The sequence below is a fragment of the Carcharodon carcharias genome, chromosome 7 (genome assembly GCF_017639515.1).
Source record: "Carcharodon carcharias isolate sCarCar2 chromosome 7, sCarCar2.pri, whole genome shotgun sequence".
Classification (NCBI taxonomy): domain Eukaryota; kingdom Metazoa; phylum Chordata; class Chondrichthyes; order Lamniformes; family Lamnidae; genus Carcharodon; species Carcharodon carcharias.
The window spans coordinates 84378857-84395747 of NC_054473.1; the positions used below are offsets into that span (position 1 = coordinate 84378857).

At 44.8% G+C, this 16891-nt stretch overlaps 1 protein-coding gene across 2 annotated transcripts in view; it reads left to right on the top strand.

The window, feature by feature from the left end:
• Positions 1–16214, top strand: part of abhd14b (abhydrolase domain containing 14B) — a 76159-nt gene extending 59945 nt beyond the window's left edge. For both annotated transcript variants that reach the window (XM_041192564.1, XM_041192565.1), the window contains exons 3-4: positions 1251–1492; positions 12936–16214. In XM_041192564.1, the coding sequence (XP_041048498.1) occupies positions 1251–1492; positions 12936–13118 (425 nt within the window). In that variant the 3' untranslated portion in view covers positions 13119–16214. The remainder of the gene's footprint in view (positions 1–1250; positions 1493–12935) is intronic.
• The last annotated feature ends 677 nt before the right edge of the window (positions 16215–16891 follow it).

Genomic DNA, 16891 nt, shown 5'->3' on the forward strand with positions numbered 1-16891 from the left:
GGGAGTCAAGGGTTACTGGGGTCAGATGGCAAAGTGGAATTGAGATTCAGTCATGATCTTATTGAATGGTTCGAAGGACCGATTGGCCTACTCCTGCTCCTAATTCCTGAGTTCCTGGAATACTGGAGTCAGTTCTTGGGATGTGGCAAGACTGCCATTTACTGCCCATCCCCAGTTGCCCTGTATAACTGAGTGGTTTGCCAAACCACCTCCTAGGACAGCTGAACATCTACCAAGTCAGAGTCATTTATAAGGCCCAACCCGCGTCTGGATTGCAGGTTTCGCTCAGCAAAGGGCATGGTGAACTGGCTGAGTTTTTAACCACAGTCTGACAGCTTTGTGGTCACTTTAGTGATACCAAATTTTTATCTCCAGATTTTTAAGCTGAATTCAAATTCTGAAACTGCCCCAGCGACATGTGAAGCTGGGTCCTGTGGATAATTAGTCCATTAACATGAGCACTACCCCACCACACCTGTAAGTTAATGGGCAGGGTTAGAAGCAGCCTGTATTTTCTCTTGTTTTTTTCAGTTGTGTTCTGCATTCAGCCTCTCTCATTGACAGAGACCAGTGTCATTATGAAAAGCCCAACATTCAATGCCCATGGTGTGACATCAACAACTAGGACAATAGTAAAGCTGGTTTGCTTGATGAAAATACTTTAACCCCTTGTCCACACACTCAATTTGAGATGCTGTTCACACACAGCATAAGGAAATACAACTGCACCCATCAGGGCAAGGCCTTGGGCCTTGGATGCATGAAGAGACTTTAGAGAGTCAGGAGGTGAACCACTTGCTGCAGATACCCAGACTCGAACCTGCTCTAGTAACTTAGTGACACATTGCTTTCGATTTTTTCTTGTTCTGCCAGTTTTCTCCACTCTTTAGCTGAGGTGTTGTTCCCCCAGTGATGGATGGCCCTTCAGTACCTCAGTACTGTGGCCATTCCTCATGTGTGCATCTGTTGAGTTTTAATAAGCTATTCACCAGCAAGGAGCATCACAGTTACTCCAGACCTATTCTCAACCAGCACCCACGTGGATATGAGCAGGACTATCCCCTCCCTAGCCCAGGAGCAACTTGGCCAAGATCAATTTGCTCAGCACAGCTTGATGAGACCTCCCTCAGTGTGACTGGGCTGATGAATTCTGTTACTGGTGGAGTCACTCCTCTTGTTCGGAGGCTGCGTGTTGTACATTAAAGGCTCTCTGGCCCACTTTCTTTCTATTTTTTTTTCTCTTCTCCCAGGCCTGGGTAACTCCAAAGAAGCCACTGCTCCAGCCAGTGTGGGGGATCTCGCTCCTGACAGTTTCCTGCTTGGCATATTGAAGGGTTTGGAGCTGGGTCCGGTTGTGATAATCAGCCCGTCACTGAGTGGAATGTATTCACTGCCGTTCCTGTTTGGACACAATGACATGGTGAAGGGATTCATCCCTGTTGCCCCGATCTGTACTGAGAAATTCTCTGCTGAGCAGTACACCAGTGTGCAGGTAAGCTGACAGAAAGAACTTGCATTTATATAGTGCCTTTCATGTCCTCAGCATGTCCCAAAACACTTCACAACCAATTGAAGCAGGGGCACTATTGTGAGAAATGTGGCAGCCAATTTGTGCACAGCAAGATCCCACAATGAGATAGCGAACCAAACAATGGCTGGGATTTTCCAGCCCCACCGTGGCTGGAAGAAATAGACATTTCTCTTGACTCCTGGCAGGACCGGGAAATCCCGGTGGCAGGAAGGCCGGAAAATCCCAGCCAATCACTTTCAGTGTTATTTGTGAAGGGATAAGTATTGGCCAGGGCACTGGGTAGAACTCTTGTCACTTTTCTTCAGAGGGCCTGCAAGACTTTGGTTTCATGCAAAACAGCGAGCCTGGCAGTGCAGCACTCTTACACTGGAGGGCCAGTCCGCATCATGTACTAAAGTGATTGGAATGGAACTGACTCAGGAAAACGAATGCTCCTATTGGCTAGTGTTTCTTATGCTGAATTTCAGCCGCACAGAATAACTGTATTAGAACAAAGATTGATTTTTCCAGACTTCAATGTCAGCTCTGAACAAGTGGGCCATAAACACGGCAGATTTCCTTCCCTAAAGGACAGTAATGAGTCAGTTGGGTTTGGAGGGCAATCATTGATACTTTCATGGTTACCATTACTAACGCTTCAATTCCAGATTTTAAAAAAAAATAATTTGTTGAATTTATTAATTAATTGAATTTGAATTCCACCTGCTGCTGTGGTGGGATTTGAACCCATGTGCCCAGGGCTGGGCCTCTGGATTACTAGTTTAGTGTTATTACCACTATACAGGTTGTTATTTTTCTTCTGTTGGGTCACTTTGCTTAGTGAACACAGTTGCACACCTATTTACTGGTGAGTGAGTTGGTAAACAAGATACTGCAGACGCAGAGACCAATGTAAGATGAAACACTTGCTGTTTATTAACACACAAGTAACAGAGCACTAACACGGGTGCTTCTCCAACTAGACCCTATTCTAAACTACTAATTAACATTGTAACCAATGCTACACAGCAATTGAGTAATACAGTCACGTGGTCAATCTGCTCACATTCTCTTAAATTACCTCAGATTATCACATCCCTCCCCCTTTACTCGAAAGTACAACTTACAATCTTTACAATATATCAACTATTTACATAAATAAACTATTTACAAATTCACTCTCTCTGGTGGCTTCTTTAAATGTGCCGAATGTCGTAGTTCTATGACTTCAGATGGTTTATGCGAGGTCTCTCTCATAGAAACATAGAAACTAGGAGCAGGAATAGGCCATTTGGCCCCTCGAGCCTGCTCCACCATTCATTATGATCATCCAACTCAGTAGCATGCTCCCGCTTTCTCCCCACATCCTTTGATCCCTTTTGCCCCAAGAGCTATATCTAACTCCTTCTTGAAAACATACAATGTTTTGGCCTCAACTACTTTCTGTGGTAACGAATTCCACAGGCTCACCACTCTCTGGGTGAAGAAATTTCTCCTCAGCTTAGTCCTAAATGGTCTACCCCATATCCTCAGACTGTGACCCCTGGTTCTGAACTCCCCCACCATCAGGAACATCCTTCCTGCATCTACCCTGTCTAGTCCTGTTAGAATTTTAAAGGTTTCTATGAGATCCCCCTTCATTCTTCTGAGCTCCAGCGAATGTAACCCTGACCGACTCAATCTCTCCTCATATGTCAGCCCTGCCATCCCAGGAATCAGTCTGGTAAACCTTCGCTGCACTCCCTCTATAGCAATAACATCCTTCCTCAGATAAGGAGACCAAAACTGCACACAATATTCCAGGACAAAAACAGAATTACCTGGAAAAACTCAGCAGGTCTGGCAGCATTGGCGGAGAAGAAAAGAGTTGACGTTTCGAGTCCTCATGACCTTTCAACAGAACTAAGTAGAAATAGGAAAGGGGTGAAATATAAGCTGGTTTAAGGTGTGTGTGGGGGGGTGGGGGGGCGGTGGGTTGGGTGGGGGAAGAGAAGTGGAGGGGGGGTGTGGTTGTAGGGACAAACAAGCAGTGATAGAAGCAGATCATCAAAAGATGTCACAGACAACAGAACAAAAGAACACAGAGGTGTTGAAGTTGGTGATATATATCTAAACGAATGTGCTAATTAAGAATGGATGGTAGGGCACTCAAGGTACAGCTCTAGTGGGGGTGGGGGGAGCATAAAAGATTTAAAAATATTTAAAAATAATGGAAATAGGTGGGAAAAAGAAAAATCTATATAATTTATTAGAAAAAAAAACAAAAGGAAGGGGGAAGAAACAGAAAGGGGTTGGGGATGGAGGAGGGAGGTCAAGACCTAAAGTTGTTGAATTCAATATTCAGTCCGGAAGGCTGTAAAGTGTCTAGTCGGAAGATGAGGTGTTGTTCCTCCAGTTTGCGTTGGGCTTCACTGGAACAATGCAGCAAGCCAAGGACAGACATGTGGGCAAGAGAGCAGGGTGGAGTGTTGAAATGGCAAGTGACAGGGAGGTTTGGGTCATTCTTGCGGACAGACCGCAGGTGTTCTGCAAAGCGGTCGCCCAGTTTACATTTGGTCTCTCCAACGTAGAGGAGACCGCATTGGGAGCAACGAATGCAGTAGACTAAGTTGGGGGAAATGCAAGTGACATGTTGCTTCACTTGAAATTCCAGGTGTGGTCTCACCAAGGCCCTGTATGATTGCAGCAAGACATCCCTGTTCCTGTACTTGAATCCTCTCGCTATGAAGGCCAACATACCATTTGCCTTCTTTACCGCCTGCTGTACCTGCATGCTTACCTTCAGCGACTGATGTACAAGGACACCCAGGTCTCATTGCACATTCCCCTCTCTCAATTTATAGCCATTCAGACAATAATCTGCCTTCCTGTTTTTGCTACCAAAGTGGATAACCTCACATTTATCCACATTATACTGCATCTGCTATGCATTTTCCCCTCAGTCAGCTTGTCCAAATCACACTGAAGCATCTCTGCATCCTCCTCATAGCTCACCCTCCCACCCAGCTTTGTGCCATCTACAAATTTGGAGATATTACATTTAGTTCCCTCATCTAAATCATTAATATATATTGTGAATAACTGGGGTTCCAGCACCGATCCCTGCGGTACCCCACTAGTCACTGCCTGCCATTCGGAAAAAGGCCGGTTTATTCCTACTCTTTGTTTCCTGTCTGCCAACTAGTTTTCTATACATCTCAATACACTACCCCCGATTCCATGCGCTTTAATTTTACACGCCAATCCCTTATGTGGGACTTTGTCGAAAGCCTTCCTAAAGTCCAAATAAGCCACATCCACTGGCTCCCCCTCATCAACTCTACTAGTTACATCCTCAAAAAATTCCAGTAGATTTGTCAAGCATGATTTCCCTTTTATAAATCCATGCTGACTCTGTCACATTCTGCCATTGTTTTCCAAGTGCTCAGCTATTAAGTCCTTTATAATGGACTCTAGAATTTTCCCTACTACCGACTTCAGGCTGACTGGTCTATAATTCCCTGTTTTCTCTCTACCTTCCTTTTTAAATAGTGGGGTTACATTAGCTATTCTCCACTCTTCTCAGGAGTTATCTGTCCACTAGGCTCTCCAGTAGGAACCTGTAAGTTTGTTTCTTTGACTCCCTCAGGCTCAGCAGATCCTAGAGGTACTTCCAAACCAAGGGGAGTTCCTTCCACATGTGGTGTCGACTCCAGTGGGAATGCTTGTTGCATCCTTTCTTGTAGACTTGTTTCCCTTTTCCTGAGGTGATCTACATGTCTCCTAATTATCTGACCTTTGACCGATATGTGATAGGACAGGGGTCCTGAGACTGCATTAACTTCACCTGATAACCATTTGAGTTCACCTCCGAAGTTCTTTGCAAAAACTGTTTCTTCAACAGTGAAGTTTCTTTCATGACTGTGGTAATTGTGTCCATTTTTCTGGGCCTCCTGACTTCTCTCTACCCTCCCCCCTAAATTCGGCTTTATGAGACTCAAACGTGTCCTGAGACGTCTCTTCATTAATAACTCTGCCAGGGCAATACCGGTGGTCGTGTGTGGGGCATAGTCCTGTAGCTGAGTAGGAAATGTGATTATCTAGTTTCAATTGAGTCTCCATCCAGTTTTTTCATTCCAGACTTGAAGGTCAGAGGCTGCCTTCTCGACTATACCATTGGATGCAGGATGGTATGGCGAGGTCTTAACATGTGTTATGCCTTTGAGACTTGTGAATCTTTGGAATTCCAAGCTGGTGAATGCTGTTCCATTATCAGACACTATTACCTCTGGTAAACTGTGTATCGCAAAACTCTAACACAATCTGTCTATGGTGGCGGCAGATGCGGGTGATCTCACCTCGTATACATCCATCCACTTCGAGTGAGCATCTATAATCAAGAGGAACATTGTGCCCAAAAAAGGTCCCACGTAGTCAATGTGAAGGCGGACCCATGGCCTTCCTGACCATTCCTAGGGATGCAATGGAGCAGAAGGGAGCAATTTCTATACCTGTTGGCACTGATTGCAGCTCTTGACTAAGTTTTCGATTTCTGTATCCATCCCTGGCTCCCATAAGTAGCAACGTGCCAGTATTTTCATTCTAGAGATGCTGGGGTGAACAATATGTAATTCAGTCAATAATGGCTTTCTTCCGCTGGGAGGCACAATGATTCTTACTCCCCACAGCAAGCTGTCATCTCTACATCTTGAATTGTTACCTCTATCCAAACTTGATCCCTCACTCCTTTTATTTAGTTTAATGCCCTCTCTACTTTCTTAGTTATACGATTCACAAGGACACTCGTCCCAGTGGTTAGAGAGAGAGAGAGGGGAAATCAGTCAGGGTTCCTGTTACTGATCACTGTCCAATGTTCCCTGGATTAGAGAGAGGTAATTTTAATCTACACATAAACTGGAAAAATCCGATTGGCGGTAGTAACCTGGATGAGGAGTTCTTAGAATGCTTTCGAGATAGTTTCTTAAAGCAGCACATCCTGCAACGAACCAGAAAGCAGGTTATATTAGACTTGGTATTATGTAATGTGACAGGATTAATTAATGACCTCAGAGTAAAGGCACCACTAGGTAGCAGCAACCACAATATGATTGAATTTTACATCCAGTTTGAAAGGGAGAAAGAAGAGTGAGTCTAAACTTAAACTTAAATAAGGGCAACTATGTGGGGATGAAAGCTGAGCTAGCTGAAGTGAACTGGGAAACTAGGCTAGAGGATAGATCAATTGAAACACAGTGGCAGACATTTAAGGGGATATTTCAGAGTATTCAGAATAAGTACATTCCTACTATAAAGAAAAATTCTAAGGGGAGGACCCAACATCTGTGGCTAACTAGAGATGTTAAGGAAAGCATCAAACTTAAGGAAAAAGCATTCAACTCCGCAAAGATGAGTAGCAGGACAGATGATTGGACAGAATATAGATAATGGCAGAGAATGGCTAAAAGGTTAATGAGAAAGAAATTAGAGTATGAGAGGAAGCTAGCTAGAAATGTAAAAATGGATGGCAAGAGTTTCTACAGGTACTTAAAAAGGAAAAGAATAAGTAAAGTGAGTGTTGGTCCTCTAGAGAGTGACAGTGAGGTGTTAATTGATAATAAGGAAATAGCAGAAGAAATGAACAAATATTTGGCTTCTGTATTCACTATAGAGGATACAAAAAACATTCCAGTAATAGCTGCAAATCAGGAGGTGAAAGGGAGAGAGGAACTTGGTGAAATTAAAATCACTAGGGAAATGGTACTGAGCAAATTGATGAGCTGCAGGCTGGCAAGTCTCCGGGTCCCGATGGATTACATCCCAGGATCTTAAAAGAGGTGGCTAATGAGGTAGTCGATGCGCTGGTGTTAATTTTCCAAAATTCGCTAGATTCTGGAAAGGTTCCATCAGATTAGAAAATAGCAAATATAACCCCTATATTCAAGAAGGGAGGGAGGCAGAAAACAGGAAACTATAGGCCAATTAGCTTGGCGTCTGTCGCGGGGAAGTTATTAGAATCGATCATTAAGGAGGTTATAGCTGGGCACTTAGAAGAGCTCAAGGCAGTCGGGAAGAATCAGTGTAGTTTTGTGAAAGGAAAATCATGTTTAACTAATTTATTGGAGTTTTTTGAAGGAGTAACATGCACAGTGAATAAAGGGGAGCCTGTAGATGTACTGTACTTGGATTTCCAGAAAGCATTTGATAAGGTGCCACATCAGAGGTTATTATGGAAAATAAAAGTTCATGGTATAGGGAGTAACATATTAGCATGGATAAAAGATTGGTTGGCTGGCAGAAAGCAGAGAGTATGCATAAATGGGTCTTTTTCTGATTGGCAGGATGTGACAAGTGCAGTCCCACAGGGGTCTGGACTGGAGCCTCAACTTTTTACAATTTACATCAATGAACGGGAGAGGAGTGAAGACATGGTGGCTAAATTTGCAGATGACACAAAGATAGATAGGAAAGTATGTTGTGACGAGGACATGAGGAGGTTGCAGATGGATATAGATAGGTTGAGTGAGTGGGCAAAGATCTGGCAAATGGAGTTTAATGTGGGAAAATGAGAAGTTGTTCACTTTGGCAGGAAGACCAAAAAAGCAGAGTATTACTTAAATGGAGAATGGCTGCAGAATTCTGAGGTGCAGAGGGATCTCAGTGTTCTAGTATATGAGTCACAAATAGTTAGTATGCAGGTACAGCAAATAATTAAGGCTAATGGAATGCTATCCTTTATTACGCGAGGGATTGAACATAAAGGTAAGGATTTATGTTTCAGTTATACAGGGCATTGGTGAGACTGCATCTCGAATACTGTGAGCAGTTTTGGTCTCCTTATTTAAAGAAGGATGTAAATGCATTGGAGGCGGTTCAAAGGAGGTTTACTAGGTTGATACCTGGAATGAGTGGGTTGTCTTATGAGGAAAGGTCGGACAGACTTGGCTTGTTTCCACTGGAGTTTAGAAGAGTGAGGGGTGATTTGATTGAAGTATACAATATCCTGAACAGCCTTGACAAGGTGGACGTCAAAAGGATGTTTCCTCTTGTGGGTGAGTCCAGAACAAGGGGGCACTGTTTTAAAATTAGGGGTCACCCTTTTAGGACAGAGATGAGGAGAATTTTTTTCTCTGAGGGCTGTGTGACTTTCCAACTCTGCCTCAGAAGGTGGTGGAGGCGGGATCATAGGATATTTTTAAGGCAGAGTTAGTTAGATTTTTGCAGATACAAGCAAAATACTGCAAATGCTGGAAATCTGAAACAAAAACAGAAAATGCTAGAAAAACTCAGCCTATCAGCATCTGTGGAGAGAAAAAAAACCAGAGTTAACATTTCGAGCCCATATGACTCTTCTTCAGAGCTAAAGAGAAGTAAAATGTGATGAAATTTATACTGTTTAAGGGGGGTGGAGCAGGTGAAGCTGGATAGAGAGCTAGTGATAGGTGGAGGCAAAGGAGGGATTGACAAAGATGTCCTGGACAAAAGGACAAAGGGGTGATAATGGTAGTGGTACTGGCTAAAGGAGGTGCTGATGGTGGCATTAAGGTAAGAAAGCAGAATGTGATAATAGCAGGACAAGGGTAAGCACTCTGGAAAGAATAACATGAGCAAGTGACAGTTGGCCCTTGTAGGGTGGGATGGGGAGAGGGGATGATGGTGGGCCTCTGGCCTGTTTCCTGCTCTTGATCTTTTCATTGAGAACTGTCGGCGTGACATCAGCCATCTCAATTTCTCTGCTCCTCTCACCCACTCTAACCTGTCTCCTTCTGAACTTGCCGCACTCCGTTCTCTCAGGTCCAACCTTGACTTTGTCATCAATCCCGCTGACAAGGGTGGTGCTGTTGTTGTCTGGCGTACTGACCTCTACCTCACAGAGGCTGAGCGCCAACTCGCAGACACTTCCTCCTACCTCACCCGGACCATGAACCCACCACCGAACATCAAGCCATTGTTTCCAGGACTGACCCTGACCTCATCTCCTCTGGAGATCTTCCATTCACAGCTTCCAACCTCATAGTCTCCCAACCTTCGATGGCCCGCTCCTACCTCCACCCCAAAATCCACAAACAGAGCGGTCCCGGTAGATTGATCATGTCAGCCTGTTCCTGCCCCACGGAACTAATTTCTTCTCATCTTGACTCCGTTCTCTGTCCCCATGTCCAGTCCCTTCCCACCTACGTCCGCGATTCCTCTGATGCCCTACACCATAACAATTTCCAGTTCCCTGGCTCCAACCGCCTCCTCTTCACCATGGACATCCAATCCCTCTACACCTCCATCCCCCACCGGGATGGTCTGAGGACTCTCCACTTCTTCCTTGAACAGAGGCCCGAACAATCCCCATCCACCACTACTCTCCTCAATTTGGCTGAACTTGTTCTCTCACCGAACAATTTCTCCTTTAACTTGTCTCATTTCCTCCAAATAAAAGGTGTGGCCAAGGGTACCGCATGGGCCCCAGTTACGCCTGTCTCTTTATGGGGTATGTGGAACATTCCTTGTTCCAGTCCTACTCAGGCCCCCTCCCACAACTCTTTCTCTGGTACATCGGTGACTGCTTCGGTGCTGCTTCATGCTCTCATCTGGACCTGGAAAATTTTATCAATTTTGCTTCCAATTTCCACCCCTCCATCATTTTCACATGGTCCATCTCTGACACTTCCCTTCCTTCCCTTGACCTCTCTGTCTCAATTTCTGGTGATCGACTGTCCACCAATATCCATTACAAGCCTACTGACTCCCACAGCTACCTCCACTACCGCTCCTCACACCCCGCTTCCTGTAAAGACTCCATCCCATTCTCCCAGTTCCTTCGCCTCCGTCGCATCTGTTCCGATGATGCCAAAATGGCGCTTCTAACATGTCTTCCTTCTGCCTTAACCAAGGTTTCCCATCCACGGTGGTTGACAGGGCCCTCAACCGTGTCCGACCCATCTCCCGTGCCTCTGCCTCTGCCCTCACACCTTCCTCTCCCTCCCAGAAACATGATAGGGTCCCCCTTGTCCTCAGTTTTCAACCCACCAGCCTCCGCATTCAAAGGATCATCCTCTGCCATTTCTGCCAACTCCAGCATGATGCCACCACCAAACACATCTTCCCCAGCATTCCGTAGGGACCGTTCCCTCCGGGACACCCTAGTGCACCCCTCCATCACCCCCAATTCCTCATCTTCCGACTGGGCACTTTACAGCCTTCCAGACTTAACATTGAGTTCAACAACTTCAGATCATGAACTTTCTCCTCCATCTTTACCCCTTTTTTCAATATTCATTTTAATTTTTTAATTTTATAATTTTTATTTTTTTACTTTTTTTATTTTTATTTATTTTCACTTTTATTCATCGTTTTATCCCCACCTTTTATTCTTTTTCAATCTTTTTCCCCACCCCAACAAGGACACATCTGTCACTTGTTCATATTGTTCTTTCCAGAGTGCTTACCCTTGTCCTGTTATTATCACATTCTGCTTTCTGACCTTAATGCCACCATCAGCACCTCCTTTAGCCAGCACTGCCATTAACACCCCTTTGTCCTTTTGTCCATGACATCTCTAGCAATCTCTCCTTTGCCTCCACCTATCGCTGACCTTCTATCCAGCTTCACCTGCTCCGCCCCCCCCTTAAACCATATAAATTTCACTATATTTTTATTTGTCTTTAGCTCTGTAGAAGAGTCATACGGACTCAAAATGTTAACTCTGTTTTATTTTCTCTCCACAGATGCTGTCAGACCTGCTGGGTTTTTCCAGCATTTTCTGTTTTTGTTGTAGTTAGGTTCTTGTTAAGCAAGGGAATCAAAGGTTATCGGGGTTAGATGGGAATGTGGAAATCGGAACACAAGAAGATCAGCCCTGATCTTATTGAAAGGTAAAGTAGGCTTGAGGGGCCGAATGGTGCACTCCTGCTCCTATTTCTTTTGTTCTTATGTTCTAACTCAGCAGTCAATGGACAGTGATCAGGAGCAGGAATCCTGGTTGATTTCCTGTTTCTCTAACCCAGGGGTCACTGGACAATGATCAGGAACATTGGCTGGTCTCCTGACTCTCTAACCCTGTGGTCACTAGACAGTGATCGGGAGCAGGAACTCCAGCTGATTTCCCCTCTTTCTCTAACCCATGTGTCACTGGACAATTTCGGGAGCGGGAACACTGGCTGAATTCCCCTCTGTCTAACCCAGGGATCATTGGACAGTGATCAGGAGCAGGAACCCTGGCTGATTTTTCTCCTCTCTCTAACCCAGATGTCACTGGTCAGAGATTGGGAGCAGGAACACTGGCTGAATTCCCCTCTGTCTAACCCAGGGGTCAGTGGACAGTGATCAGGAGCAGGAACCCTGGCTGATTTCCCCTCTCTCTAACCCTGGGTTCACTGGACAAAGATCAGGAGCAGGAACCCAGACTGATTTCCCCTCTCTCTCTAAACCAGAGGTCACTGGACAGAGATCAGCAGCAGGAACCCTGGCTGATTTCCCCTCCTTCTAACTCAGGGATCACTGGACAGTGATCAGGAGCAGGAACCCAGACTGATTTCCCCTCTCTCTCTAAACCAGAGGTCACTGGACAGAGATCAGCAGCAGGAACCCTGGCTGATTTCCCCTCCTTCTAACTCAGGGATCACTGGACAGTGATCAGGAGCAGGCACTCTGGCTGATTTCCCCTCTCTCTCTAACCCAGGGGTCACTGGACAGTGATCAGGACCAAGCACTCTGGCTGATTTCCCCTCTCCCTAGTTCCCTCCAAACTCAGGGATGCTGAGATCAGTTGCAGTTCCCAATGCGCTAGCACTGAGTAAGGACTGAACCTGGGATGCTTGTGGTCCTTCATTCACTGTGGTACTCCTACAGTCACTGATCTGCTCAATCATCGCCTCACCCTTCGCCATTGACCCCCCTCCCATCTTCACTCCCTCAAATCCCAATAGTGTTCCTCCCCTATCTCTGTAACATGCTCCAGCTCCAACATTTATATCAGGAATTCTCTCCTTCTTCCCCTTTCACTTTGTCCGACCGTTGGCAGCTCTACCTTCAAGTGCTGAGCTCCTAAGTTATGGTAAACTCTCCATAAACGTCTCCCCCCTCCTTCAATATCTTCCTTATAACCTACCTCTTTGACCAAGCATTTGGTCATCCCTCCTTATGTCTCCCTTATTCACTCAGTGTCCAATACTTTGATTCCATCCTGTGAGGGGCTTGGGATGTTTTTCTGCCTTGAAGACACCCTCTAATTGCAGACTGTTGTTGTTAGTCAGTATGGCTGTGTACAAGAGTGGCCTTTATTGGTAAACCGCTGGGGAGCTTTGCAAGATCTAGCAGCTCTTAAAGTAACTCCAAGCATTACCATGATTTAGCATGTTGGAAAATGTGGTTTCACGAGGCTCCACTGCACATTGCTACTATCAGCTTACTGCACTGAGAGCCCCAGTTACTGATTCTTGCTTTATGTTTGTGACAGACCCCAACATTGATTGTCTACGGTGCAGAGGACAAGCCGATGGGTGAGGCTTCATTCAACAACCTGAAAAACCTGGCCAACCACAAGGTGCACATAATGAAGGGGGCCCAGCATGCCTGTTACCTCAATAACCCTGAGGAGTGGCATCGCATAGTCCTTGGGTTCCTGCACAATCTGTCCTGAATCCTCTCAGACACACACACACTGCAGCAAAATAATTATCAGTTAGCAATTCGATTAGTCAGTTATATCACTTATTAATATACCAATCAGAAACAATCTTGTTTAGTGTCTGCTACCTTTCCTGCAATGGCATTGCTGATTTTATTAACGTTTCTTTCGGACATCTTGATGCTGATTCGCCAGTATTCCTTGCCTCACCGACCAATCAACCTATCCCCCACAGATACAAGACTTCAGACTCAAAATGACTCAGGACAGTGCACAGTAAGATAAGACTCCATTCACCTGCTCTAAGCATGTCATCTGAATTAACCAGTTGAGTGAAAGGTTTGACCTGTTGAGTCCACTGTGTGTATAAGAACGCTGGTTAAGCATTACATTGAAGGGCTCTTGATGGGTACAAATTGTCCACTACAGGAATTGGCAGGTCTTTCATTTGAACAAAATGACACAGGTGATGGTTTGGAGGTAAAACCCGATTCTTTGGGCACTTTTACCTATTCCTCTTCTTTTTGTGCGCGTGTCATGGATCATCTACGGACAAGAGTGGCAGATGGGTGATGAGTTTTAGTGATGCTGCTCGACAACTGTCTGTTGCAAGGGACCCCAGTCACCTTCTCACATAAGAACATAAAAACCAGGACTAGACCAAATGGCCCAGCAAGCCTGCTCTGCCATTCAATATGATCTTGGCTGATCTTGGATTTCAACTCCCCTTTCCTGCCCACTCCCCATATTTTTTGATTCCCTGAGAGGCCAAAAATCTGTCTATCCCGGCCTTAAATATATTCAATGATGGAGCATCCATAACCCTCTGGGGTTGAGAATTCCAAAGATTCACAACCCTCTGAGTGAAGAAATTTCTCCTCATCTCAGTCTTAAATGATCAGTCCCTTATCCTGAGACTGTGCCCCCACATTTTAGATTCCCCGACCAGTGAAAATAATTTCTCAGTGTTTACCCTATCAAGCCCCTTCAGAGTTTTATAGGTTTCAATGAGATCATCTCGCATTCTTCTAAACTCCAGAGAATATAGACCCAATTCACTTACCCTCTCACCTGAACACAACCCCTCATCCCAGGTACAATCTAGTGAATCTTTGCTGTACCACCTCCAGTGCAAGTAAATCATTTCTTAAATATGGAGACCAGAATTGCGCAGAGTATTCCAGAAGTGATCTCACCAAAGTCCTGTACAGTTGTAGCGAGACTACTACTTCTCTCATGGTTTTCAGTGGTCTTTGCCTTAGGAGTTGAATTCAACCAAGACATTGTGTGGGAGATGTTGATAGCAGTAGCTGAGCATCATGGACAATAGCGTTAATGTCTCTATGGCCTGTGTAATTGAGGTCACCACTCCAGATGTTACAGCTGCTGGCATTAGCTTGATCTCTGTCTACATGTGTTGAACTATACCATGTGACATAGGGAGTAGTAAGGTATGAGACCCCTTCAAATTACTCCCAATGACTTCTAAAATCCTGAATGTGGAGCCTGGAGCTGCAGGACTCTCTGATCTCTAGCTGATTCATTGAAGCCACAGCTCCCACTAGGCTGGAGGAAGGCACTTTGTAGTTAGACTCCCTGAAGGAAGCTCCAAGCCCTTGTCAATCCTTCCCCCTGTTCTACCCCTTCCTTAGTCCCTCACTTGGTGCTGCCTCATCCACATCAATAGTTACACTCCCTTGAGTATACAAGATTAAGGGATGATCCAATCGAGGTGCACAGCAGAAAGTCACCAATACTCCTTAGACAGTAACTTCCAAACCCATGACTGCCACTATCTAGAAGAACAAGGGCAGCAGGTAGATGGGAATGTCACCACCTGGAAGTTCCCCTCCAAGTCACTCACCATCCTGACTTGGAAATATATCACCGTTCCTTCACTGTCGCTGGGTCAAAATCCTGGAACTCCCTTCCTAACAGCACAGTTGGTGTACCTACACCACATGGACTGCAGCGGTTCAAGAAGGCAGCTCGCCACCACCTTCTCAAGGGCAATTAGGGATGGGCAATAAATGCTGGCCCAGCCAGCAAAGCCCACATCCCATGAATGAATAAAAAACTTTGTTTTGCTAGCAAATGCAGCATTGTGCAGTTGGCCACCAGCTGTACATGTAAAAGGATTAATGCACATGTATCATAGCTCATGGGATTATCATTAGACATTCCAGAAACTACATCAGCCTTTTGAGATCCAGTGTCATCTCAGAGTGCCCCCACATTTTAGATTCCTTGACCAGCGGAAACAATCTCAGCGTTTACCCTATGAAGTCCCTTCAGAATTCTATAGTTTTCAATGAGATTGCCTCTCATTCTTCTAAACTCCAGAGAATATAAGGCCCAATTTACTCAGCCTCTCATCATAGGAAAACCCTCTCATCCCAGGGACCAATCTAGTGAACATTCACTGTACTTCCTCCAATGCAAGTATATCCTTCCTTAAATATGGAGACCAAAACTGCACACGGTATTCCAGGTGCTGTCTCGCCAAAAGCCTGTATAATCCTGTACTGTTGCCCATTTGTGATTCTGCTGAAGGTGAATTTCACTTCTAAACACCCAACTGCACTTTTTAAAGCTTGCTATTAGGGTGTGGGCAATATATTTGCAAAGTTACAATTATTGTTTGTCCGATCCCTTGTTGGCTTGAGTTTTTTTTTAATAAATCCCAGCTTATTGCCTACGCTGTGCAGTTGGAGTCACTGAGTGGGAACAGTAAGTGCCATTGCCTTGAAGGACATTTGTCAACTCAGATTTTTAATGGAATTCTTGTATCTGGTGCTAAAATCACAAATGACCTGCTTTGGAATTTAAAGTCATACCTGGTCACAGTGGGATTTAAGTAAAGTAATTTCTTGTCATCTCAGTCCTAAATGACTAGCCCCTTGTCCTGAGACTGATAAACCTCTAGATTGTCACTACACTAGAGCCCTTCTCACCAGTAATAATATTCAACATTGACATTGGGGCAATAACATTGACCGCTGAAATGTGTGATTCAGAGCTAAGTAGTATCAGAGTGTGATCATTCTTCATGGAGAATTACAAACCTTGTATGTATTTCAATAAAGTCGGATTTTTATTCCCATAAAATTGCTGTGGGCTTGGTTGATTTGACATGTTCTTCGCTGCAGTAAACAAATTATGGAGCAGGAGCCAGGGCTGACAGCTCTCATCCTAAACAGAGCAACACTTGAGAGTGGCCTCTCCTGTGGAAGACGGTGGGAAGAGCTGTTGGGAGGTTAGAAGATTGTGAAAGGGGCTTAAAAATTTGGGAGCTGCTCACCTCTCTCCAGTGTTCAGAGAATGGCAGAAACTTGGAGATGATTCTCATCTTTAACACCCAGACATTAAACATGGGCTGTAACAGAAAACAGAAAGGAGGATCTGGTGGCTTCTGTGAGGGGTGTGTGATCAGCCCAGGTGATGCTACTTATTGCCATTGTGATAAAGTCAAAAATCAACCTGGCATAATCAAGGTAAGGAAATAGATCAGGGAGTACAGAGAGAATTTCGTTTGTGAGAATGGGGACGACCAGCCTCTGAGGTAAAACTGTGGAGGTTCTGGATTCAGTGATATCATGTTTAATAAATGATAAATCAAGCTAAATGGGGTAATTTGGTGCACAAATTGGATAAATTAAGGAAGTTTGATCCAAAATATGTCCGTGATCATTGAAAGACAGTCCAAGGGAAGGGATTAGATAAATAACTGATCTGCGAAACTGGATTCTCATCATTCCCCGGATTTCTAATTGAACAGCAATAGA